The sequence below is a fragment of the Hydra viridissima genome, unplaced genomic scaffold, assembly GCF_058129835.1.
Source record: "Hydra viridissima isolate aposymbiotic clone 2 unplaced genomic scaffold, HvirCarnegie_v1 scaffold_12, whole genome shotgun sequence".
NCBI lineage: Eukaryota > Metazoa > Cnidaria > Hydrozoa > Anthoathecata > Hydridae > Hydra > Hydra viridissima.
In genome coordinates, this window is record NW_028324311.1 from 6,997,846 (window position 1) to 7,023,546 (window position 25,701).

At 27.5% G+C, this 25,701-nt stretch overlaps 1 protein-coding gene and 1 long non-coding RNA gene across 6 annotated transcripts in view; both read right to left on the reverse strand.

Annotated features, from left to right (window-relative positions):
* Window positions 1-13: 13 nt before the first annotated feature.
* LOC145194061 (integrator complex subunit 8-like) lies at window positions 14-19,972 on the reverse strand. 5 transcript variants are annotated; one of them, XM_090069825.1, is made up of 32 exons: window positions 19,701-19,972; window positions 18,709-18,813; window positions 18,126-18,202; window positions 16,606-16,721; window positions 15,919-15,982; window positions 15,730-15,811; window positions 15,388-15,450; window positions 15,225-15,279; window positions 14,567-14,785; window positions 14,302-14,388; window positions 13,913-14,062; window positions 13,458-13,682; window positions 13,284-13,351; window positions 12,890-12,971; window positions 12,731-12,812; window positions 7,264-7,397; window positions 7,037-7,147; window positions 6,602-6,762; window positions 6,359-6,417; window positions 6,158-6,279; window positions 5,916-6,003; window positions 5,743-5,833; window positions 5,556-5,589; window positions 3,759-3,818; window positions 3,516-3,577; window positions 3,305-3,423; window positions 3,129-3,232; window positions 2,518-2,568; window positions 2,126-2,199; window positions 1,968-2,032; window positions 834-877; window positions 14-471 (listed from the first exon to the last, which is right to left on the reverse strand). In XM_090069825.1, the coding sequence occupies exons 6-32, from the start codon at window positions 15,753-15,755 to the stop codon at window positions 352-354; spliced, it is 2,556 nt and encodes an 851-aa protein (XP_089925951.1). In that variant the 5' UTR covers window positions 15,756-15,811; window positions 15,919-15,982; window positions 16,606-16,721; window positions 18,126-18,202; window positions 18,709-18,813; window positions 19,701-19,972; the 3' UTR covers window positions 14-351. The 5 variants fall into 5 exon arrangements, with proteins under 5 accessions (XP_089925951.1, XP_089925950.1, XP_089925949.1 ...); XM_090069824.1 differs by having other exon boundaries at window positions 15,730-15,806; window positions 19,701-19,819; XM_090069823.1 differs by lacking the exon at window positions 19,701-19,972 and adding an exon at window positions 18,999-19,205 and having other exon boundaries at window positions 15,730-15,806.
* A 3,025-nt stretch (window positions 19,973-22,997) lies between these two features.
* The window catches only part of LOC149881019 (uncharacterized), a 2,717-nt gene continuing 13 nt past the window's right edge, over window positions 22,998-25,701 (reverse strand). Inside the window, exons 1-4 of the long non-coding RNA XR_016445717.1 lie at window positions 24,808-25,701; window positions 24,125-24,302; window positions 23,696-23,885; window positions 22,998-23,224 (exon numbers count right to left, since the gene is read on the reverse strand). The exon at window positions 24,808-25,701 is cut by the window's right edge and continues 13 nt beyond it. This is a non-coding gene — a long non-coding RNA (uncharacterized LOC149881019). The remainder of the gene's footprint in view (window positions 23,225-23,695; window positions 23,886-24,124; window positions 24,303-24,807) is intronic.

Sequence of the window (25,701 nt, forward strand, 5' to 3'; positions counted from 1 at the left end):
AAACACAAACATATTTTCAACTCAGCAGGTTTATTTCACAGAATAAAAATTTAAAACAAAATACAAATTATTCAAATGTAACTTTCTGCATCAGTTTGCACAAAAGTTCTCAAACTCATAGTTTCCTTGAAAACCTTATACCACAGAATAATTTAGATGTTTATTTTTGGAAAATCAAAATAAAGCTATTAGAATTTTTACTCCAGTATTCTACAATGAAAAAACTGCAATTTATTCCAGGTAACTGACATTTGTTCTCATCTTAATTGGTGCTTCAAGTGCTCTCCTCTCTCATCATCAATACTGTTGTTTTAGAAGACTTCACAAAGACAATTTTTTCAAAAAAAATGTTCAAGCCCAGTAAAGTTTAGCTAGGGAACGCAAAAATTTTGTCTTTCGCACTTCTGCTGATTGTTCAAGTATTTGTGGGCTGTCACGATTATTTAGTTCTGGCTGGCCAAGTATTTTTACCTAATAAATGAAACATGCAACCACAGCATTATTATTACAAAGAAAAAAGAAAAATCATTAAAAAATTTGATATATTTCAAAATTTTCCATTTGACTTGCTGTAAAATTTATTTAGTTTAAAAACTTTTGATTTGAATGGAAATTAAAACTATAAAATGAAGTTTTTATGAGGATTAAAACAATATAAGCATGAAAAATTATGAATACTAAATTATATTTGCAAATATATATATATATATATATATATATATATTTATATATTATATATATTATACTTGCAGACTACTTGATTGTTTGCAACATATAGTCCATACACTGCTACATACAATAAAAAAATTCACACAAATAAAAAAAAAACTTACAGCAAGTTTTCTTTTCTCCACTTCACCTCTTTTAGCATGGCAAACTACATAAGTTAAGGTGTTCATAAAGTTTTTAATTAAACAAAAATGTTTATAAACTTACTTAAAAATTACAACAAGATTCAGATGATTCTTACTGTATTCCATGTAATTAATATTTAGCTTTGATATCAACCTCACAATACCATGTTAGTAAGTGTGAGGTTGATATCAAAGCTAAAATAAACAGGAAGTTGAAGCTGATTAATGGATAGTGAACAAAAAGCAGATTATTTTGTTAAAGTTGCAATTAATTTTAAATAAAAATACTAGAACCAGTTTGGTTGCTCTGTGAATAGTTTTGCCTGATAATACACTCAATGTCAAAAAAATGCATGGTTTATTAGAGTAGAGAAATGATTTTAATGTTACATATAGTTGCTTAGCTCGCCTGATTTTTCAGTCATATGTAAAGCACTGGCTAATACTGCTGACTATTTGTGAACAGAAAGATAATCATGACCGTATTGAGAAGCTTTTTTAATGACTAAAAACTATTTACATTTCAATTTATAAAGTTCAATGAGATAGTTGTGTTATAGCAGAAATCTGGAAAATTCTTAAGAGAGCTGATCTCTTTTTTCTAATTAAGAATAAAAAGTAGCCAAGAGATCACAAAATCTAAAACTGGGAAGCAGTTTCTTCCATATTCAGTGCTTTCCCAGTGATAAAGGTAGTAAAGGTCCTTGCATGGCGCATAGCAACATTGTTGCGCCATGTAAGCCCCCCTATTGGCCCATCTATATTTAACCATCGTACAATACTACATCACACATGTGTAGCTGTGTATTCCATGCAAAAGTAATCACTTTTGCATGGAATACACAGCTACACATGTGTGATGTAGTATTGATAAAAATCCAAAAAAGTTATATATCACCTGCTTTAATAGGAAGCTTAAATATTGTCTTCACAATTTATTTACAAGAATAATTTTTTATATGCTTATTGACCAAACAAGTAAATATAAACAAATATAAAGCAAACATAAATATAAACAAATATAAAACAAATATAAATAAAAACAAAGATAAAACAAATAGCAAAACTGAATGATAATAGCAATTTAGAAATAATTTTTACATGAAAAGATACAAATAAGGTACTCTAATATATTTACATCCCACAAACAATCATAGAAACAATCCGATCCATCATCACTTAAAAAAAAAAATCATTTAAAAATCTTGAACATATTAATCGAACCTTTAATAGTTTTGTAAAATCAAATCTTTTTTATAGCTTCATCTTACCTAGATCTTTCTTGTGCAGCTTTAAAAGCGGTATTGTAATCTATGGGATCTGTGAACTGACACAAAACAATAACCTATGGACAAAAATCTATTTTATTTATATAACATTATTTTCAGTTTACTAGTGCAATTCACTCCATAACCATTATTAAAATAATCCATATTCAAAAAATTCATTATCATTTAATTTAAAAAGATCTAAAGCTAGTCAATCATAGAATAATATATAAACTAATCAATGATACAAATCTTTGAAATCTCTTTGTCTATACACCTCCTTTAAGTATCTATACACTTAGACACATTTCAATGATAAAAAAACAAAAAATAACAACTTAAAAACAAAGTAAATATAAGAAAACTTTTTTTCACATTATTTTGAAGTATGTTACCTGGGTATAAGATTTTTGCTCTTGACAACATTTGATCATACCTTTGTATACCTATATATAGAATTGAGAAAACTTGATAAAAACATCTTATTGCAAGAAGTATTTCATAAAACCAAATGTAAATGGGTGTCTTACTTATTTTAAAACCTTGATGACATTTGTCTGAATATGTTACCTTAGATAACATGGTCTGTAGTCTAAGCTATTATGAATAGGCAAAATTAATAAAAATCTGTTGCCTATCACTTAATGACTTCAGAAAAAGTATGTGGAAAGATTTAAGAATAAGAAAGTTGTAAGTATTGTAATCTTTCTTTTCATCTCTAAAAAAAACCGTTTTTAAAATTTTCTACTTTAAATTGCCAACACAGAAATAATTTTTTCAGTTATAATTATCAATAGCAGATATAAAGTTGTGTACCAATTAATAAATATAATTATTCTTTATAACTTTTCTGCATTATGACATTTACAGATATGAATTTGACTATTTGAGTTTACGTATATTAGGATCAGAGGTCTCAGGGTTAAATTTATGCGCCAAACTATTTTTGCCCATTTTTTTAACTAAAAAATATAAAAATATAGATATAAAACTAAAAACACTGTACCTTATCATCCCAAACACTTGAAGGAACTGAACGACTAAAAAATGATGTTGCTATTGAGCCAAGTTCAAGATAACATTTCATAGCATTTTTGTAATTTCCTTCATCTAAATAACATTTTAACAATTGCATACATAATCATAATTCTACATAAAATAAAAAAGTAAAAAAATAAATACCTAAATAAACATCAGCCATAATTCTTAACCATGCAATATTTCTAGGATTTCGCTTGAGACAACAATCACAAAGTAATTTTAAAATAGGTAAGATCTTTAAAGGGGAGGTTGGAATTTTACTAAATGCAAACCATTGATAAACAATGTTAAGAATAATGTGATTTTGATACAAATAATGAAAACAATAAGAACGAAGAAAACTATGGAGTACCCAACAAAACCAGTTGGCCAAAGATGCGTGTAAGAATCTTTCAACTGTAATTCCCCTTCCACCTAAAAATTTTATCAGTCTTGTTTAACACTAATCCAGAATTCAATACTTGTAACCCAGTACCAATAGTACTGAGTTACAAGTATTGAATTCTGGATTAGTGTTTAATTTAATATAATTTAAAAGTAATTAGTAAAAACTATGTAAAAATTATTTGATATCAATAATTAATATGAAGGAAACCTTAGTTGCACACAGTATTGAAGACACACAAGAGAGTAACAGTGACAGTATAGTATCATCCTGAAAAACAAAACAAAATTTACAGATTTTATATATATATATATATATATATATATATATATATATATATATATATATATATATATATATATATTCTCACTCACACACACACACATACATATATACATACATACGTACGTACATATGAATGTACATACATACATACATACATACATACATACATACATACATACATACATACATACATACATACATACATACATACATACATACATACATACATACATACATACATACATATCAAAAACAATTGGTTTAAACCTTAGTACAGGTAAAATAAACAGGTTTTTAAAACTTTAACAAGTGTATTAAATTTTTAATGTCTAATGCACTTCTTAAGTGTTTGTCAGCTACATTTGCTATTCAAAGTGTTAGATGTTGTGTTTTTTACTAAAAACTAAAGTTTTTCCACTGTTAAAAAACAACTCTCTTCAGTAGGTCTCTACAGTATATATACACTTAGCAAAAAAACTAATGGACCAAATGAATGTAGACTTAAATTTTTAACAAATTCTTTATTTTATCATAAACAGTTTTGATTAAATTCAAACCCTATTGTTTTCTGAGATGCTTAAGTATGTGCAGGTCATGTAGGTTTGTGCAAGTATGTACCAATCTGCTATTGTTCTAGAACAATTTGAAATTAATATAAGAATTAATGTGACCAAAAAATATTTCGGGCTAATAAAAATTCTAGTTGACTTTCTTCAATTTACACAAGTTTTTGAAAGTTTTGTAATTGAGGTTTCACTTATTTAAAAGCATAAAATGATAAAAAACAAAAAAAAAATATAAAATTGAAACCATTTCTTGAATTATGGGATGCGAGAAAAAGAATTGGACAACTGCAAAAGAAATTTGTCTGTTGATTTAGTTAATCAAGAAAAAACTTACTAAGAAGTGCAAAATTTGATAGGAATCACTCACAACACAGTTTCAAACATAAAGAAAAAGTACAAATTTATTTCTATAAGAAATCATTTGGGGGGTGCTATGTCATGGTGAGGAGTTAGAAAGGCAGCTTTTATCGATAACATTATGAGTGCCGCAATTTACACACATACAAAGAATCTTAAATCTTCAGAAAATTAAGATAAGGAAACATTTTATATTCGAGCATGAAATTGATTCCAAACATACAATAAAGGAAACACAAAAATGGTTCATTGAAAATCCTGTAGAATTAGCGCAGTTCTCGAACTTAAATCCTATTGAACACTTATGGGTGTTTTGGACCATAAGATTGGAGAGAGGTCATTTAGAAAAAAAGTAGATCTAAAAGATGCAGTATTAAAAACTTGCAATCAAATTGACCTAAAAGAAACCATAAATTTGGCAGCTGTAATCAAACCAAAAGGAGATTTAACAAAATATTAAAAAGCAATTATTTGTTTAAATTTTTTAAAACTAATGATTGGTATTATTTTTTCTTTAAAACAATTGCAATCTGAATTAAAACAAAAATCCTAGTATGATTTGAAATTAAACTTAAGATTGCAGACAAAATTATTAAAATATTTTATTAATTTTTATGATAACAATTTTTTCAACAAAAAAAAAAAATGTTATAATAAAAAAAACTAAAAAGCTCTTAGTCCATTAATTTTTTTGCTAACTATATACATCATCTCTCATTTATCATCTATCTACCTGTTTTTTTTTTTATCTGCCTGTCTGTTTATATATACATTATATTACAGCACTATAAAAACTCACTTTAACTTGCTGAATGAATGATAACAGATCATCTCTAAAGAAAATTTATCATTACAAAGGTAATAAAAAAATAATTTTTAATGTTAAAAAAGAACTAAAAAGCAAAAAAAAAAATTTTAGTTCAACTTTTTACTGTAATTTATCAATTTTATATTTTAATGTATGAAAATATCTTTTACAAATTTACTTATTGATGTAGCACTGCTGTTGGTTCCAAATAAATTCTCCTTTTCCTTCTATTGGCTTTTCAATAATACCATCCAGAACAATATTTAAGACTATGGATGAAAATTTATTTCCTTGATTAAATAAAAAAGAAAAAAAAAAAGACTTTGTTACTCATTTATTTTAAATAGAGACCTGCTTCCCAAAGTCCTTTGGCAGCATTTCTTAACACTTCCAATCCTCTTTGAAGCCCACACACTACAGAAGAGAGATTAAAACCAAGCTAAAAAATTAATTGCAATCATGTCATCTAATCTTTACAACTTCCATTAATCAACTCAAATACTTCTTATCCAAAATAAAAATAGAAAAATTTAAATAGTCTTGTACTCTGAAAACTAGTATTAGTAAAAATCAAATAACGAAAAGAGGTCTACTTGTATATAATCTACACATTTAACATCAGATGTCACTCCTAAATTAATGAGAAACTCGTAGTCTTTATGATTTAACAGAAACAAAATAATGGCTTCAAAAATATGTGGTCGTGGTGATGGATCTAAAAAAAAAAATAAAATTAACAAAAAAAATTTCTTATTACATGATATTATTGTAAATTGCATTCAAAAGTAAGATACCTTGTGTACGATGTTGAATACAGGATTTACAACGCCTCATTGCCTCTTGGGGTTTTGCACTACAAAAAATATTACGCTGCTCATAACAATTTCATACTATTACTCATTTAAACAAAAAAAATTAAATTAATAAAACTAAAGTTGAACTGGTAGAATGCTAAAGAATTTGAAAGTTTAGCTAATTTTAAGTAAGTGAAAACCATGAACTATTTGCATAACTATTTATATCTAAATAAAGTTAACCTGTCTGGATCATGCTCAGCAAATTTTAGTTCAGTCCATAGCAACTCGTGGTGTAAAACATTTTTCACACGAGAAATTGAACATCCAGGACTTACACGGTTCCCATAAGACACCAATGTTTCCACACATATATTCAATATTGATAAGGCTTGCCTAAAATCCTTTTAAATCAAAAAGAACTTTTGTATTCAGTAGCAAACTTGTTATTAGAAGCAAACCATCACTTGGTTTGCTTCTAATAACAATGAAGTGAAAAATAAACTTTGTAATAAAAACCTACAAAAATAATTATGCATGTTTTAAGAGATAAAAAAAACAACAAACTGACAAATGAATATATACTTTTATATTTTTAACAAATTATACTTTGGTATTTTTTTGATAATATAAATATTCCTTAAAGTTTTAAATGCATTGAGAATTTCAAGTGTTTACCTTAAGTGTACTTAGGTGTTTAGCTTTTGAAACACATATGTGAACAGTATCTTGCATTAAAAGATCCTGCACATCTACAAAAATCTCTTCATATATAGAGCACTCATAACCCTATAAAAATGAATAACAATTATGGTAGAACATATATACATCATATATTTGTAAAAAACTTTTGGAAATTAAAAACAAATTTTTATTGAACAAATAAAACAATGTAATAAACATACAACAGCATGTGATTCCTCTGGAGACAACTCATGTAGAGCAAAAAGAATATCTTTTATTGATTCTGGATCAAAACATGCTATTAGTTTTGCTTTTAAGTGTACAAGAGAATTGTTCCGATCATCAAGTTCTATTTCTAAAAATGTAAATAAAAATAATTTTTAAAATAAGTTTAATATGAATTTTTTTAATGGTGCTTTTAGTTTTTTGCAATGCCAAACAAAAACCTTTATTTTATTGTTTATGATAGATCAAAGAAAATGATTTGTAAAACATGATAGCTTTACCATTGATTATGTACATTCATACCATTTGTTTTTTATCACATTTTTTTTAGACTACTGAAAAAATATTTAGTATACAACAAAAAATATATTGCTTTAAACATATCATATGCAATAAGAAGTTTATTATTTTTAAAACAAATTAATACACTATAACCATATTCTATAGCTGTGCCTTACTTTTGAATACTATGCAATGTTCAAATCACAAACATTGTATGGAACCAGGCCCACTGAGAGGGTGGTGCACTGCTCCAGGGCCCATAGAACAATTGGGGCCCATTAACCAAAGTTTTTTTTTAAAACAATTACAATAATAATTACAAAAATTTATTGGTGACATACTTAAAAAAACACATATTTTGCACATTTAGAAAAAGATATTCATACACTTAAAAGATCAGCATATTTTGGTCCCACTGAAAAATTCTAAAGAGAATCTAACTAGAGCTTGACAGCTAGAAACTAACTAGTCGCTGTCTGCAGTAATCTAGCTCGAATCTAGGTTGAAATGTCTCCATACTTTCCTCTATTTATTCTCGTTATTTTCCCATTATTAATTGTAACTTACAATTTCTATTTAGAATTTAGAATTCTATTCTATTCTATTTAGAATTTAGAATTCTAGTTAGATTCTCTTTAGAATTTTTCAGTCGGGTCTTTTCTCTTTTTCAAATTTTCTTTCATGCAGACTTAATTGAAAGTACATTTCTATTGTTCCTACAAGTTCAATGTGCAGCTGATAAATTTTAGTCTTTTCTCCTTTTCAATTTAAAAGTACATTCAAGGTTTTGCTAATAATTATTTTCTTCCAATATTGTGTAGTGTTACTGCTTTTTGATATTGCTAACAGTAACGATTTTTATTTATAATAATTAATCAAAACCTTGATTAAAATAGGTAATAATTATAATTGATACTGTTAATAAATAACCTGTAAAGCAGTATTATAAAGTCTTATAATTAATTGCATATTTAATACTCTATTCTTCTTTATATTTTGTATTTAATAGCATGACATTTTTACAATTTTAATTTTAGAAATTATCATAAACGATGCTGCCTCTTCACAAGTCAGGATGTCAAAAAAGGAAAGAAAGACAAAAACATATTATGAATGCAAAAAAAGGGTATGCGGACGCTTTTTGATGTTGGAGTCACTGCATCAAATCTCAATGATAATGAACAAGAGGACACTGTTTCTAAAGCAAATGATGTAGATAAAATAAGCGATGATTTAACTGACTGTTTTGATGGGGAAAAAATTGAAACGTTTGAAGATAATGAAGATGATTCAAATGGGATTGAGACTGTAAGCCTTTCTGCTTCTAATTGTGGTCAGGTCCTTCTTGATATTGGTTATCTTTTGAGTGAAATTCCCTCTCAATCTGAGATAGAGAAGTATGTCATAAATGACCATGTCAATTTTCCTAACATATTACCCAAAGATATTAACAATCAGGCTTTTCCTCAGACAATTGTAAATTTTAAGAATGTCAACGGTGAAGTTCATAAAAGAGACTGGCTGGTTTGGAGTCAACATAAACAGGCATTATTTTGCTTTCCATGTCGATTATTTTCTGGTAATATTTCCAAAAGCTCTGTTACTGAGAGAAATTTAAGTTCGCGATCAGTATTGGCTTCACCTGGTGGATATGCAGCAACTGGTAAATGGCGAAAGTTGTGTAACAGGATTCCAGAGCATGAGAGGAGTAATGTTCACAGAGAATGTTACCTAGCTTGGCGAGAATTAGAAAGACGTTTTTTATTTGGAAAGGGTATTGAAAAGTTTTTTTTTTTTTTTTTTATTTGGAAAGGGTACTTAAAGAACATGTATTATCAGTGGAAGAATCTCAGCAAAAAGGCAAAAGACTTCAAGTTCATTATCTATCATCTGATACTCAAAATGAATTCATTGCAGAATGCTCAGATTTGGTGCGACAGCATATTTTACAAGAAAGAAGATCTGCTAAGTATTTTGCAATAATGGTTGATGCAACGCCAAATTCATCACATACAGAGCAAACAACATTCATATTATGATATGTAATATTAAAAGATTCAAAATATGAAATTGTTGAACAATTTCTAACATGTAGATTGCAACAATAAAACTGGGGATGAAATATCTCAAATGGTAGTGGAAACATTTCAACATAACTCCATTCCTCTCTCAGATTGCAGGGCACAAGCATAAGACAATGGATCAAATATGGCTGGAAAATACAATGGTGTGCAAGCCAAAATACTTCAGTTATGTCCATTAGCACTATTTTCCCCTTGTGGATGTCACACACTTAATCTTGTGGGAAATGATGCGACAGAATGTATTCCTGAAGCTGTAACATTTTTTGGAACGATTCAAACAATATATAATTTGTTCAGCTCAAGTCCAAAACAATGAGAGATATTATCAAAACACATCAATTGCTCACTAAAAGGAATGTCACATGCAAGGTGGTCAGATCGTGTTGAAAGTGTCAAACCTTTTGCAGCACAACTTTCTGGGATTAAATTGTCATTGGAAGAGCTTTTAGAATTAAATTTGACTTCTAAAACAAGAACTGAAGTAGAAGGTGCCTTATATTATATTAATTCATTTTCCTGCATAATAATGTCATCAATATGGTACAAAATTCTTGTTCCGATTGATTTTTGCAAAAAAGTTATTCAAGCAAGAAATGCAACTTTAGATGTGGAAGTGGACAACATAAACCACTTACTGAGACAACTTCTTGAGCTTCAGAATAAATGGAAAGATATCTGGTCAGAATCAAAGAATGTTGCAATGAATTTGGATATAGAAGTCAAACTATCAAGAGGACGTGGTGGTGCAAATTGCAAAAGAGCCAGAGGATCAAGGGTTTACAGATTTAAATGAAGATGAGACCATGGAGGAATCAAGCTTTAGAAGATTTGTTTTCTATGTGGTATTAGATAGTGTTATTGGTGGCCTTACTGTAAGATTCAAAGCAGCACAGAGCATTTCAGATAAGTTTAGCTTCATGTGGAATTATCTCAATATTGATTTGGATACATTGGAAATGAAAGCAAAATTATTAAGTGAAGTAGATATTGTAATGGAAATAAAACAGTTAAAATCTATACATTATGCAAATTTTGGATCGAATCAATTAAGCCCCTTTGAACTCCTAAATTCGATTAGTCAAACTAATTTACATGGCCTTTTTCCAAATATTTGTGTATGCTTGAGAATATTCTTAACAATTCCTGCTACAGTTTCATCCGCCGAACGCTCATTAAGCAAACTAAAACTGATTAAAAACTTTTTAAGAACTACAATGCTACAAGGACGGTTAGTGGATTTGGCAATGTTGAGTCTCGAATCTTCAATATCTAGGTCAATTGATTTTGACAAAGTTATTCAAAATTTCGCTTCAAAAAAAGCAAGAAAAGCACCTTTGTTTTGTAAATGAACTATTCTTGGAATAAACTATTTGTTAAAATTCTGTTTTTATTAGTACTTGTATATTTGCTGAGATTGATTATTGTATTATTGAACATGGTTGAAACATAACAAATAGTCTGAATTTTTATTTCAGAAATATCCTTTAATCCAATAATGAAAAAAAAACTAATTACATAAAAAAAACAAAACAATAATTCAAAACGGTTAATAATTATTCTTTAAATTAATATTCTTTAGTAAATGAAATAATTGTAGCTAGAAATAAAACTGTAATACAAGATTGCATCCTCATTGTGAACAATTGCCGATTTCAAAAACCAATGTGGAATTAAACCACAATTGATTCAGCAAAAGCATACAGTAATAGTTTAAAATATTAGAATTATGGGTAAAGGGCCCAAAAATATCTCTTTCACCGTCTAAAATTATGGCTCTCGGCGGGCCTGTATGGAACAATGGTCATTTGCTTGTATTGGTTGACCATGCCCTGCTTATAAGTTTTTTTTTGTTGTGTGTTTGTTACACATGTCAAACAATAAGTTTTCAACACTTTGAGTATTCTTTTTCAATAGCCACACATGAAGTGTTTGTTTAGTCAGCTAAATTTAAATGGAAAAATTAAATTGCTTTATAATGCCAAAAGTATATTAAGTGAAAAGGAGAAAGGAATGATTGAAGCTTACAGACAAAAGGCAGTGCCAATCAGAAAAATTGCATGTAGGGTTGGTAAATCCAAAAGATGGTAAGAAATTACTTAAAAATTGTCACAAACAAATGGAAGCTGAAAAAATCCAAGCTAACAGCCAGAGATAACTGAATAGATAGCTTCAAATTCCACCATATCACTGTTAAAGATCAAGTCTACACTGAACTTACTGGTTTGTAAAGAAACAGTTTGTCCCAGTAATAATACTGGGATTAGTCTTTGCACACTAGTCCCAGTAGAAGGCTCCAAACCTAACTCCCATGCACAAAAAGAGATATTTGGAATTTGCTAAACTGAACATGGCACATTAATGAGATAAGGTAAAATCTTTGTTATTTTTTAAATATTAAGCAAAAAAACTGGTTGAATTTGATGAAACATCTAACAACTTTATTTATTTTTCTGAACTGCAAGTGAAATTTTTAGATAAAAAGATAGATGATAAAAGTTTAAGATATTTTCAGATGAAAAGATGAAGTATGATTTGGATGGCACCGATGGGAACAGGCTATAAGAACAACTATTTGGTTAAATTCTAAGTGAAGTATCATTGCAAAAAATTTGTGTTCCAGCAAGATAATGGCAGTATTTAAACTAGCTTGATAATTAAATCTTGGTTTAATAGTTGGAAAATCTATTTGTTGTAGTAGCCAGCTCATAAACTGGATCAAAATCCAGTTGAAATAATCAGGGGATTCATTGTACAATGCATTTAGGCTAACAAAAAACCTGGTTGGAAGTACGCCTAGATTTTTTTTTTCAGGAGGTTCAACTGACTATTAAAAAAAACAAAATGTTCAGTAAATTGAATATTTTATTATGTATTCATCAAAATAATAAGTGTGGCTATAGAAATCAGCCTACAAATTTCAAAAATAAATTCCTAATAAAATTACTTTGTTTACATTTTCCCCAGTTTTGTTTTTCATTTAACATATTTTGAGATATGTAATGACAAAAAATATAGATATACATCTAACAAACTATGACTAAAAAGTAGGTGTGGCTATAGCAAATGGCTGCAGTGTATAAAAGATAAATAAAAATACCACTGTGTAAACTTTCTTCTTTGGCAATTCCAATTTTACATGGTTCAACCAAATCAAATCTCATTTTCTTTGGTGGAGATATCTAAAAAGATCAAATAAAAAAAATCTGTAACAAAGAGAGAAAAAAAAATCAGTTGAAATTAAAAAAAAAAAACTTACTGAAGATTCAAAGATAAATTCAAAATCACAATTTCCTTGACAATCTATTCGCTGCTCTTCAGTAAAAAACTGCAAAGCAAGTCTAAACATATTACAAATATTATAAATATTCCTTCTAAAAACAAGTTAAAACAAAAAAGGAATTAAAACTTAGTAAATTGAAACCAAGTAAATATTTGAAAAGATTTGACTACATCAATCTAGTTATTATACAGTATGAATATCATGGCAAAAAACATTGGAAAAATGTTTTTTGTCATGAGTGAAAAAAACATTTTTTATGAACTTCAGTATATGGTCATTTGAGGTTACAAATTAAGAAAAAGTAAACAATAGGTCTCAATTACACAACTTAGCAGAAGTGGATTTCAATTAGATAAACCTATATCATGACCTTATTCCATCACCCAAACGTTCTTTAACTGATTCACATTTCAACTTTCCATAACATTTACAGCATAACTAAACAAGTTATAGATAAAATAAATAAAAATAACCAATTATATTTGCTACATGATCTAAAGGATGTTTTAAAGACAAAAAAAAAAATTGAATTAAAATGTCTTACTTCAATAAATGATTTTACTTCTGACTTTGTCATTGAACTAAGAGAGAGTAAGAAACTTTCTGATATCATCAGGTCATCAAGACAAGCTCGTATAAAGTTTAATGTACACACGCTATGTAATGTATCTGCCATGTTTAACAGGTACAACTTTGTTTCAATGCTTTGACGGTGTGTATAGGGGATTTCCTTTAGATTATTATCTTCTATAAGTATTGATGTAATTCCCTATTAACAAAGCAACTTTTAAACATGCAGAAAATAAAAACTAATGCTATATTAAAATTTTTAATATTGCTCTTAAACTAAAAGAGCCGATTTAAAACTAAAAAGTTTTAAATAAATCATTTTAGTTTAAATTTTTAAAAGAAAAAAAATCTGCAAACTTACTAATTTGTCATTTAGTTATTTTAAAGGCAATATTTTTAGGATAAATATTCAAATTTTCTGATCCTTACAGAAAATGCTGAATTAGCAGACTCTTCCAATCGCATTAACAGACTCTTATCTTTGGAGATTTTTTTATCTACAACACTAGAGCATGCTTGATAATATCCAGATAACTTTTCATAGTCAACATGAGACTTCATACTTTCACCGTGTTCATCCTAAAGATAAAAACAACTTGTTAAATTACTTGGCTCAACACCACCAAATTTCTTGTAAACTTAAAAAATTTTGTATGAACTTAAAGGGAACTACAAACTTTTCAAATATAAGGATATTACAATGGATTGCTTTGAGAAAAAATAAAGTGGAACAGAGTACTAACTCCTTTAAAACTAACAACTCTAAATTCACATAATAAAAAAAAAAACATTTAAGAGAAGATCATTAAAGAGCATACAATAAGAAGGCATGCTTTTTGAAAATGTCTCCATGCATCATTGTACAACTCCTTCGGAAAGTAGTAACAACCCAAGTCATAACAAACCTTAAAAATATTAAATATAACAAACATTAGTATAATCCCAAAACCTATTATGATAACTAACAATTGTTTGCTAGTTTTTGTTTATGGTTCATAAACAAAAGCATTCCTTAGACAAATTTCACCAAAATTGATTACTTAACAAATAGCAGTATTAAAAAAAAAAGAAAAAGAAAACAACCTTTAACACAATTTCTGCAACAGTCACAATGAAATCTACTGAGTCTGAACTTGTTTCAACAGCTTTGGGAGCTTCATTTTCATCATTTCCATTTACAAACTTATTGTTATTTTCATTAGGGGAATACAAGCATGGAATTGGGAATGGGATTTCAACATTTTGATCAAGCATTATTGCCTTCTCAAGAATATCCAATGAAAGATTTCTGTATTCTTTTATCTAAATATTTAGTTAAGAAGGTAGATAATGAAGTTTTTATTCAATAGTAACAAAATACTGTTTGGTTTTCAAACCAAAAAATACCTTATTTTAATATAGATGTTTATTTAAAAATATATATTTCTATTTCTTTAACTCTTCTTATTATTGTAATTTTTGTCTACATACTTATTTCCTAATATTTAAAAAAAATTTCAAAACAATAAATGAATGGTCAAAATTAGCACAACAAATCATCCTAAATAACGTGCTCCATTATCAATTTTAATTTAACTGCTTTATAAGTTCAAACAGAATCACAATGTAGCAGTTCAGGTTTAAAAGACAACATACATTTATTGTTTACAAAATTTTTTTAAAAAGTGAACTAATGGCACAACCATTTCTTAGTAAGATTTTTAGTAAAGATTGTATTGTTTTTGTTAAGCTATATTTTTACTTTTTGAAATATTTGTTCTTCTTGATTTTCTTTTATTTCTTTAACTGATATTGATCTAAAAGACAAACAAGAACAGTGAGAGCACAAAATAAAAAAATAATAACAATTCGTTTAGAAAAGTAATGATCCAACATATTTTCAAAAGAGTTAAAAATAAAATTACATGTTATTTTGCAAAACATCTCTTTCTTTCAATTCTTCATACTTTGTAATTGTTCTGACAACCCTGAGGGAAAAATAAAATTACATGTTATTTTGCAAAACACTTCTTTCTTTCAGTTCTTCATACTTTGTTATTGTTTTGACTTTTTACATAGGTGTTTTCCCCCGGGAGGAAAAAAATGCCTCAATAGAAACTAAAAACAAGAGTTTAACTGAATGTAAAACATTTTTTTTTTACAAGATATTTTTTTAGGAAAAAAGTTTTCTGCTTAAATAAAATCATGTGAATTAGAAAAAGGTTTTAAATGTCTACAGTCGTTATAATGAAATAATCAAATATTACCATCTGTTGTAAATAATATGCACCATTGCAGTGGATTTATCAAATTTGTTGATATCAAAATCTTCTGGTTTGGGTGTCTAAACTTTAAAATTTGCATTTAGAACCAATAACAACAAATGCAACGTTAAATGAAATTTTTAAATTTACAAAAAAATGTTAGTTTCAATAAAGACAAAAATATCAATATACTTGTAAAATTGAATATCCTTTAAGCAATTCTTCCATGAGTATTTGCTGAAGGTTAAGAGGAATGCTATTAAGAAAAGAATATTACCAGATAAAATATTGAAATTTATAATGCGAAACACTATTTTATGACACTTAATATGATACAATTTTGCATATGTAGGTCTTTTTACAGAATATTTAAGGTATAATCAATATAGAGTGATTATGTGAACATTTTTTATATTCACATTAATTTTTAATAAATTAACAAAAAACACCAACACAAAAACATTCAGTATGAAAGTATCTAGAGCTGTGACCTCAAACTTGATAGTTGAGTAGTTAAGTAATTCAAGTAGTTGAGTAATTCAAGTAGCTCAGTTCAAGTTAAGGGACTTAACTAAAATGTGTGTCATAATTTTTATTGAAAATAATAATAATAAAAAAATTCAAATAATACACATTTACAGCATACATAATGTTTTATGTGTAATGTATAATAGAAAACAAAGAAATTTTTTTTATAAGATAAAGAACTCTGAAGTTAATGATTTGTTTTTTCATAGGGAAAACAGGCCAAGGAGCCAATTTTTTAACCTGGCTAGTGCAGACCTCTAAACCAATTATTTTTATGGTTAACTGACAACACCTTTTTATTTTTTACTCCACAATAAAATTTATTTGAAATATTTTCATGAAAACTTATACCTTTTCTGAATAACATCAAGATCCCACTTCAAATGTGACACAATAGTCATTGCAAGGCATAATGGCTGCCAAATTCTTTGGGCTTCATACACCTTAAGTTCATCTTCTGTAGCACCCTAAAAAACAAAAGTTTAGCTTAAATTTATACAAATAAAAAATAACTCAGTTTTAAATATTAAAAAAAAAGAAAAAAAAAAAAAGAAAAAAAAAAAAAAGAATAACAAAGTTTTCCCAAGATAAGTGAGAGGGTTGAAATGAAGTGGTTGAACTGAAATACAACAGAATTTTGGCCACTTTTCAGGATTTTTTTCTTATTTTTTTAAATAAGAAACCACAGAATTTTTTTTTCCCCACTTATTTATTAAGTTCTAAATCTCTGAAAATAAATCTAACAGTTAGGAAATATAATGTTTAGTTACTACTTTAATCATTTAATGGGCCAATTTGATGCAAAAAAGGCATTTTGCCAACTGTCAATTAATGAGCTCATTTTAACTTTTAAAAACAATAAGCATTTATAACTTTTTTGATTTTACTTGCATTTATTGATATTATTCCATTTTCTTTCAATGACAAACTTGAGGTCATTAAGGTTGCTGATTTTTTTATATTGAAAATTTTGATCCTAATGAATAATAATTCAATTGGTTTAGGATATGGAGATTTAATATGATATTTAAAAATCTCTTTGATGTTTTCCAAAATTATTGCTTCATACTTCATACAGTGTGCTTGGGGTATTATCATGCTGGAAGGCACAACTGAATTTAATCATGCTGGAAGGCACAACTGAATTTAATGTTCACTTGTTAAGCACTTGAAAGTTTAAGTACATAGAAAAATTCCAATACCAGAAAAAAACCATTCAGCCACGCAATATCAAAGAACTACTACTAAATTTAACTGTTGACATTTTTAGGTTCAAGTGCTGTGTTTGGTTTGCACAATAATTGGACTCAGCATTTTAAAGAAAGGTCTCCGAGCTTGTTTTCATCAGACAAAATTATCTCATTCCAAAACAATTGCTAATCATTTGCTCAACTTTTAGCATACTTAAATTGTTTGACTTTAACCATACTGACCAAGGATTTAAGATACTCTGTTATGAAAAACATAAAATTTTTATGGTTTATGTAACATTATAAAATTTGTATGAATTGGTGTTGATTTTTTATGATAATTGATTCTTCTGCCAAAATGTCATTTTTCTTTCCATTTTTGGAGATATTTACCAAAAAAAAAAAAAGATTTTGAATACAATTCCATTATATAAAAAAAAGCATTTCAACTTTGAACCATAGATATAATTCATCTGCATAAATGTCATAAATCTAAAATTAAATGTGGAAATCATTAAGTGACAATAGCCTAAATGTAATTTTTGGCCTTCAGTCAATTTCAAAAATTATGAAGATTGTAGGTGTTGTTATGATTGAAACAGTAATAGCAGTGTTAATACTGAAGAAAATACTCAGGGAAATGTTTATAAACAAGCAATAGTTATATAATTTCATATATACTTGAGCAAGAGATGCTGATGTTGCTACTGCTAAACTTTTTTCAATGAAAAGTTTACACAAATCCAAAGGAGCAGGATCTGGAAAAGAAAAATAGATAGAAATAAAAAAAAAAAAGCAATTCAATAATATATTAACCAAAGTTTATTAAAGACTACAACTAATTTTTCAAAAAAATGATATTTTGCACTTCTAATTCATTCACTTCTTCTCTTACAAATTATCTAAACAAATATATTCTTTTCACATTCAAAGACCTATTAAAGCCTCATTTTTGAAATTCTTTTTCTGTTTGATTACATTCTTTCTTCTAAATCAAAAACTACTCTTTGCCATGTATGTCACCAACATAAATTTCTTTTAAATTTTAAAAATCTTTCTTTAGAGATGTGTTTACATGAGAAAAAAAGAATTTATATACAATATTTATCCAAAATAAATATTTTAATCAATCATAAAGCAACAAAAAGTTAATTTATTAGAATGGCAAAAGTTTACTGATTATAATGTATGTAAATTGGAGAAATCTAAATAATAAAAAATAATATGAATTAAATAATGAATCAGATTGATAGCTTTTAAATACCTTTATCTTTATCATCTAGATATGCTTTAAGTACTTTCCCTGACTTATCCAAAAGAAAATCAAAGTATGAGTACTTGACTCTTTTTTCCTCAAACAACATATTTTCTAAAGCATAAAGTTAAAATGAGATCCACCATAATAAACATCTATGTAACTATATGTTTATGGTATATTCAATATATATGTGTAAATATGTATGTTAATTGCATAAAATAGCCTTCTTGAAATTGTTCCTACTAACTAATTTTAAAAGAACTAAAAAATAATATCAACTCAATTTATATTTATACTTAAGCCATAGCAAAAAAATTCAATTCCAACATGCTTCATGTTGGAATCTGAGATTTCTAAACTTTTGATTTGGAGCACTTTTCTATTCTCTGCTGTAAGAGCTCTTAATACACCTAAATACTGAAAACCACACAGAGTCTCCATGTTTAAATTTGGATTTAATTGGACATCTAAACAATATAAACAAAAATACACAAAAACTGACTTATCTGATACTTAAACTATAAATGAGCCAAGTATTTTATTTATTTATTTTTTTTTTTTCAACCATTGTGTTTCTGAAATAGTGTGCTACAAATCAACGAATATAGTCTAGCATGCCAAACACTCACAGTTACCACCCAGTTTATATGCAGAAAAGTAGACACTAAAAAATTTGACAATTCAGGTTAAACTTGAAAAGATTTAACTATGCTTGAAAAAAAAAGTAAGAAATTTTTTAACCAATAATTTATCTATCATGTCCTTAAAATATATATTCTCCAAGAGAGATTTATGATTGATATGATTGAATAAAAAAAAGCAATGGGTTGGAGCCTGTCCACTCTTAATTGCTGGATAAATAGGTTTGAATACATTCCTTGGGTACATTGTGAATACATTATTAAATTTAATTACGCAAAAACCACTTAGCTGAAGAATTCAGTTGAATTTTATTTGGAAGAAAAATAGAAAAAAACTAGGTCTAATAATCAACATGCCTGAGCAATTATAGGTTTAGAGTAGGTTGTTGTGAGTATCCACTATAGGTGTCAAACAGATGAAGCTCTTATCTTCAATGGTTGACATACTATCCTACCTAGCATGTATAAGCCTTGGTATATAGGGCTATCAGGTTGCTAAAAACTTGGAGCTCCCAATAAGGAATTAATCAGAAAACTTTCAAGAAGCAAGTGATACAAGAAACGTAAGGTAAAGCTTTCAGAACTAATTCATGATGAACCAGTTCCACTATCTCATTACATTGAGTGATTCACTTTTCTTCAGCTAGACGCAATTGATGTTTGTCTTAAGATAAACTTTCTACGTGTATTTAGTGATACTTATACAAGTTCTCAAAAACATTAGTTCAGTTTTCTACGAAATTGTATAATACTACTTACATTAATAATAATTAAAAAATATTACTTCTTAATGGCTAATATTTTGATCACCATTTTTTTCTTTTAAAACCATTGATTTTTATCTTAACATTGTTAATTGATGTTATGAGTTTATAAAACGACAAGGAAGAAACACAATTTATTATTTCGTTAAACAAGTAGTGAAGGTGGCAATTTTCTGCCAAATGAGTGTAATATTTGAAATATGCAGAGTAAGTTTTTCAAACTGAATTTGGAAGTTTAATTTTACTCTGATATAGTTCTATTTGTAGAGATTAGTCAGTTTCTTGTTAGAATTTTTAAGTCTAATTATTTGATAGTTGAGGGTCTGCTTATCGTTTCATTTCTGTATCGTTATCATTCCGATATGATAGAGGAAAAAAAGTGTCAGAGCATTTACGAGAGTTCCGGTATATACCGAGATTTAAACTAACTACAATACCGAATAAAATTTTTTTACCGATTTTTTGTCGTAATTATTCCGATAATACTTTTTTTTTTCCGCTATCGTATCGGCATGATAACAATACGGAAATGAAACGATACGCAGACCCTTATTTGTAGTTTCGTCTTTTAGCCTAAATATCATTCCCGGGGGAGGTAAAATTAAAAAAAAAAAAATTTTTTTCTAGTACTCAGAAAAAAAAAAAAAATTTTAATTGTCTATTACTTAACATATGTAAAACAAAAGCTGATGTCACTTATATGATTTGTTTGAAAAAAATTTCGCATGAACAGCTTTTACTAAAATTATATTTGCTAAATTGTTTAAAGATATGGTATTCTTTCTAGTTATCCCTCCTCTTGGGACTGGGGATAGCTTTTAAACAACGGTTTTGTATGAAAACCGAGCTAACTGTATAAAATCATAAGACTTTGTTCAGTTAACTGAACATGCACAAATTTTCATAATGGAACAAATAAAGAGATTACTTAATCATGAAAAATTTGAATTTAATTTCTTGCAATATGAAAGAAATTCTCTTTTTTAGAGTATTCTTTTAAGAACAAAATGGCTACATTTTTCGCAAAAAAAAAAAAAATTTAATTTATATATATATATTTAAATTTATGTACCTTATTATGTAAAAAGCACATTTTAACTTACGTTCGAATCTCATGTTTGTTCCTAATTTCTTTACATCTCCTTATCTTTTTATTTTAGAATTACGAAATGATCTCAGTATGAAATTAACACTATGATAAATTTTATCCAAGTTTAGAAAATTTTGAATCTATCCAAACACGGTTTCTCCTTAAATAAAATTAAAAATTGGAAGCTCTTACTTCAATACCTTTTATGCGATGAAATGAACCTATTTGCATGCAATGTTAAACCTGATTTATATCTATCATTAATAAATCAGCACCGATATTTATTTACTTGTTATGCAATATCTCTAAACAATAATCTTGCAATTTTCTGAAAGAGACAGAGAATGACTGGAGGAAATATAAGTATTTTGGGTCTAACGTGTTACCAAAAGTAGCAGAAACAATGTTGTCGAATATCTTAAAAGGTAAGAAAAAGATATCATGGTAACATTTGCTATTCCGTCAAATTATTTTAGAATAAGTCTGCAAGTACCCGGGCCCCGTCCTAGATTTTTCTAACAGTGTCAATATTAACCGTTCATAAATAGAAATGTTTACTAAAAGTCAAATAAATTTAGCTATACGATTGTCACACACCTGCAAATAAGTAGAGTTTAGGTGGAGGAACTATTTCCATAATAAGTTCGCTAATAAGTTGGGTTATTTAAAGTTTTTAAATTAGTATATTTGCTTTACAGAGTTATGAATTAAACCTAAAAGTATTGCATTTTTTTCCTCAGATGACTCTTCTGTAATATATACTTCTGTGCAGAATCCTCTTTGTATTTTGAGGAAAATAAAAAAATAACTCAAAAGATTTTGGTTCAAGTGTAACATCTCCTTAACAATCATCCTTAAGATGAGATCTTATTTTGTGTTAAAAAGCTTTTAGACCTATTTAACCTATTTTTTTAAAAAGCTTTTAGACCTAGCTTTAGAAACAACGAAATTCTTTCTAAAAATGTTAACGGGTGTCGCAAAAAGAATAGCACATTTTTACTTTTTAGCTATCTCGCTTTATTTTTGTGCTATAGATCGAATTTTTTATTGAAAAGAATTCATATATTTTTCTTTCATAAAAAACTCATCGATTGCTTTTTTCACAAGCAATATGCGGAAAAACGGATTAAGAAAGAACAATCCCAGTAAACATCGAACAGTTGGTAAGTAGTTGGCCCGATCCTAATAACCAACTATTAGCTACAGTTGGGCCAACAATCGGCTATTTAGTTGGTACCGTGAAAAAAACGTAACGCTTTTACCAACACTTAGCCAACTGTTTTTAAACAATTGTTTGCCATTAACGGCCCAACAGTAATAAAACAGTTGGCTAACAGTTGGTACCATTACCGGCCCAACTATATGATTTTTTTTCGCGATTTTTTAATTTCACTTTTGCGTTTAAATTGAAAGTGCAAAAGTTATAAATCATGTTTTGAATATTGCTTTATAACAAAGTATAACTTTGCTTTTTCATATTTAATTTTCTATCTAATAGTGATTGTTTGTATATCAGATTTTACCAAACAGTACTACTGTCGACACACAAAATATTGTATTATTTATTGATAACTTAGTTGAATACAAAAAAAAGAACAAATTTTTTACACTTTTATTTCCAGACCGTTAAAGAAAAATATTTACAAATAAAGAACTAAAAATATTCTATTATTGTAGTTAATATTATTAAAGGTTTGAAACTAATATTGGCAGCTTTAATTAAAAACAATATTTTAAAACACAAGTATTTAAAAACGTGGCGATTTATTAGATAATTATTAATTATAATTAAGAAAAATTAGAATTATAAATAAAATCACGATAAATAAGCTTTTATAAATTTGCAAAAGAAAATAATAACTAAATATTCTTTTCATTGATTAACTGCAACTGATTTTTTATAAACTTGCTTTTCATCTGTCTATTTATTCGCCCATCTCCTTGATCAATTGCGCCCTGAAACCATCTTGAAACGATCGGGTAAATATCTTTATCCTTCGAATTAAGATACTGAATTCTTATTGTTGCTAAAAGAATAAAATGAAAATAAATTTAAAAACTCAATTCATTTTTTGTTTAAATATAAATTATTTTTAAGTTATTTTTAAGCTCTTATACATATACTTTGCAAATTAAGAATTACATTAACTGGTTAGCAGCTTTAAAAATATGTGCATATGATAACCGAGAGCAATTAGCTTATCGGTTCAAGACAAACTTCTATATGCTCTTTAAGAATCATATAGTTGAATACTAATAAATCATGGTTTACATTGGCAATTAATGTCTCTAGTTAACAATAAAATATGGCATTAATAAGTTCAAGTCACCAAGGGAGAACATAATATCTTACAAATTCACAACTAATGACAACACTGGTAATTGTCATAAGTACTAACATATTATATTCTTTCTTAGTGTTGTAAACATATTTTTGTATATATAAAAATATGGTTGACTTTAATAGACTAAAAATTTACATAACTAGTAATACTTACATAGTAAGCACTTTAACACAAAATTATAACATCACAACTTAATCTTGCCCACTCCAGTAGCTATCATCTTACTTGAAGATCCGTTTAGATTACATAAAACGCTAAAATTTTTGGAAAACATGGCTCCCAACACACATCGTATGTATTTTGGATGCTCAACTTTACTGCCAATAGAACATAGATATTCGACCTAAAAACAAATAATGCTACATATTACAACTTTTTTTATTTAAATTATTTTTTCAAAGGTAAATGAAAATGTAATGCGGTATAATATAACTAAGGTATTATTAAATTACCTTTCATAAATTACAATTATAAGACTTATAAAAAAACTTATCTTTGATCTTATAAAATAATAGTTACTAGTTTAAACGCAACCTGTAGACTGCTAGAAACATTATAACATAAAAAATAATTTCAAATTACATAGAGAGCCATCTTAGATTTCATCTGTAGCATAAGGTTAAGCCCCTCCAAATCTTCCTTACCATTGGAAGGCCAGGGGGAACAACAATGTCTTCATTATCCAAAAAACTTTGAACTTCTAAAAAATCATTTTTTTGCTCCAGTTCCGTTAATCTTAACTCCAAAGCTGCCAACTTCTCTATAAACATACATAAATAATTAAATAATATTTGATTGCATTTGAATCTTATTGGAAAACTGGTTTCAAAAACACAATCTAGTTATTAAATTGAAGACATACACGGATGAAGGTGTTATGGAACTCAAATATTTGGAGTTAAAGTTTTAAACATTTATGTTATTTATCCCTGTAGGTGAATTGATTGCTGTAAAAATGGTATTCTAGCACATTTTTGTGCTGTGTTATTAAGGTCACGGAAAAGAGCGTTATTTAAAACCTTCATCTGCATAAAAAAAATAGAAATGTGTAATTTTGTAACATGAAATGTATTTTTTTAAAGCCTTCATCCATTTATGACTTTAATTAAAACACAATTTTTTTTTTTTACAAAAAATAAAAATAGTTTTCTTTTGTCAATATATGTCAGTATCATAATCAATGTATGTATGCTTAACACATATACAATGTATAACAAGTAGTAAAACAAAAACAAAAACAAAAAAACAAATAGTTTATCCAAAACCTTTCTTTCCTGATCCCCAAAATTTTGAACAGTTTTCTCATAGTTTTTAGAAGTTGATGTTCCTTTTAATAAAATGCTATACATATATGCATTATATGAATATATATATATATATATATACACACACACACACACACACACACACACACACACACACACACACACACACACACACACACACACACACACATATATAATATAAATGTCATATATGCTTAATATGAAATGTATATGTCATATTGTATATGCAATTGCATATACCATATACTTATATACTGCATATATTATGTCAATATTGTATATATGGCATATATTATATGCAATATATACAAAATACATACATATAAATTATTATATACAACATTTACATTAGAATATAACAACTTTTATGCATGCATGTTATGTAAAGGATGTCTGCCAATATTTTAAGGTGGATTTCTCTGACTTTTCCCTGATATTTTCCTGATCTTCTACCTGTTTTCCTTGATTTAGTTTAAAGTTACCCAAATTCAACTTCACAAAAATTGACCTAGATTCATTTAGAAAAATAATCTTCAAATGCAAAAATGTAAACAATAATACAACCCACACTGAATGTATCAAGTATTGATACATTTAATATGGGTTGTATTATTGTTTATATTTTTGCAAGTGAAGATTCAAGATTCGCTTGATGCAAGAGAAGTTCATAAAACCTGCCAAATAAACTTTTATATTACATGTACTATATACAACTTATTTAAGTTATGTAAGTTTGATGAAGAGTCATTTTCCCTGATTTCTCCCTGATTTTTCTAAAATTCAACCTAATTTCCTTGATAATCCTAGATTTTTTCCAGATATCATATTTCCCTGACTTTTCCCTGATTTCCCCTGATCTAGCAGACACCCTGT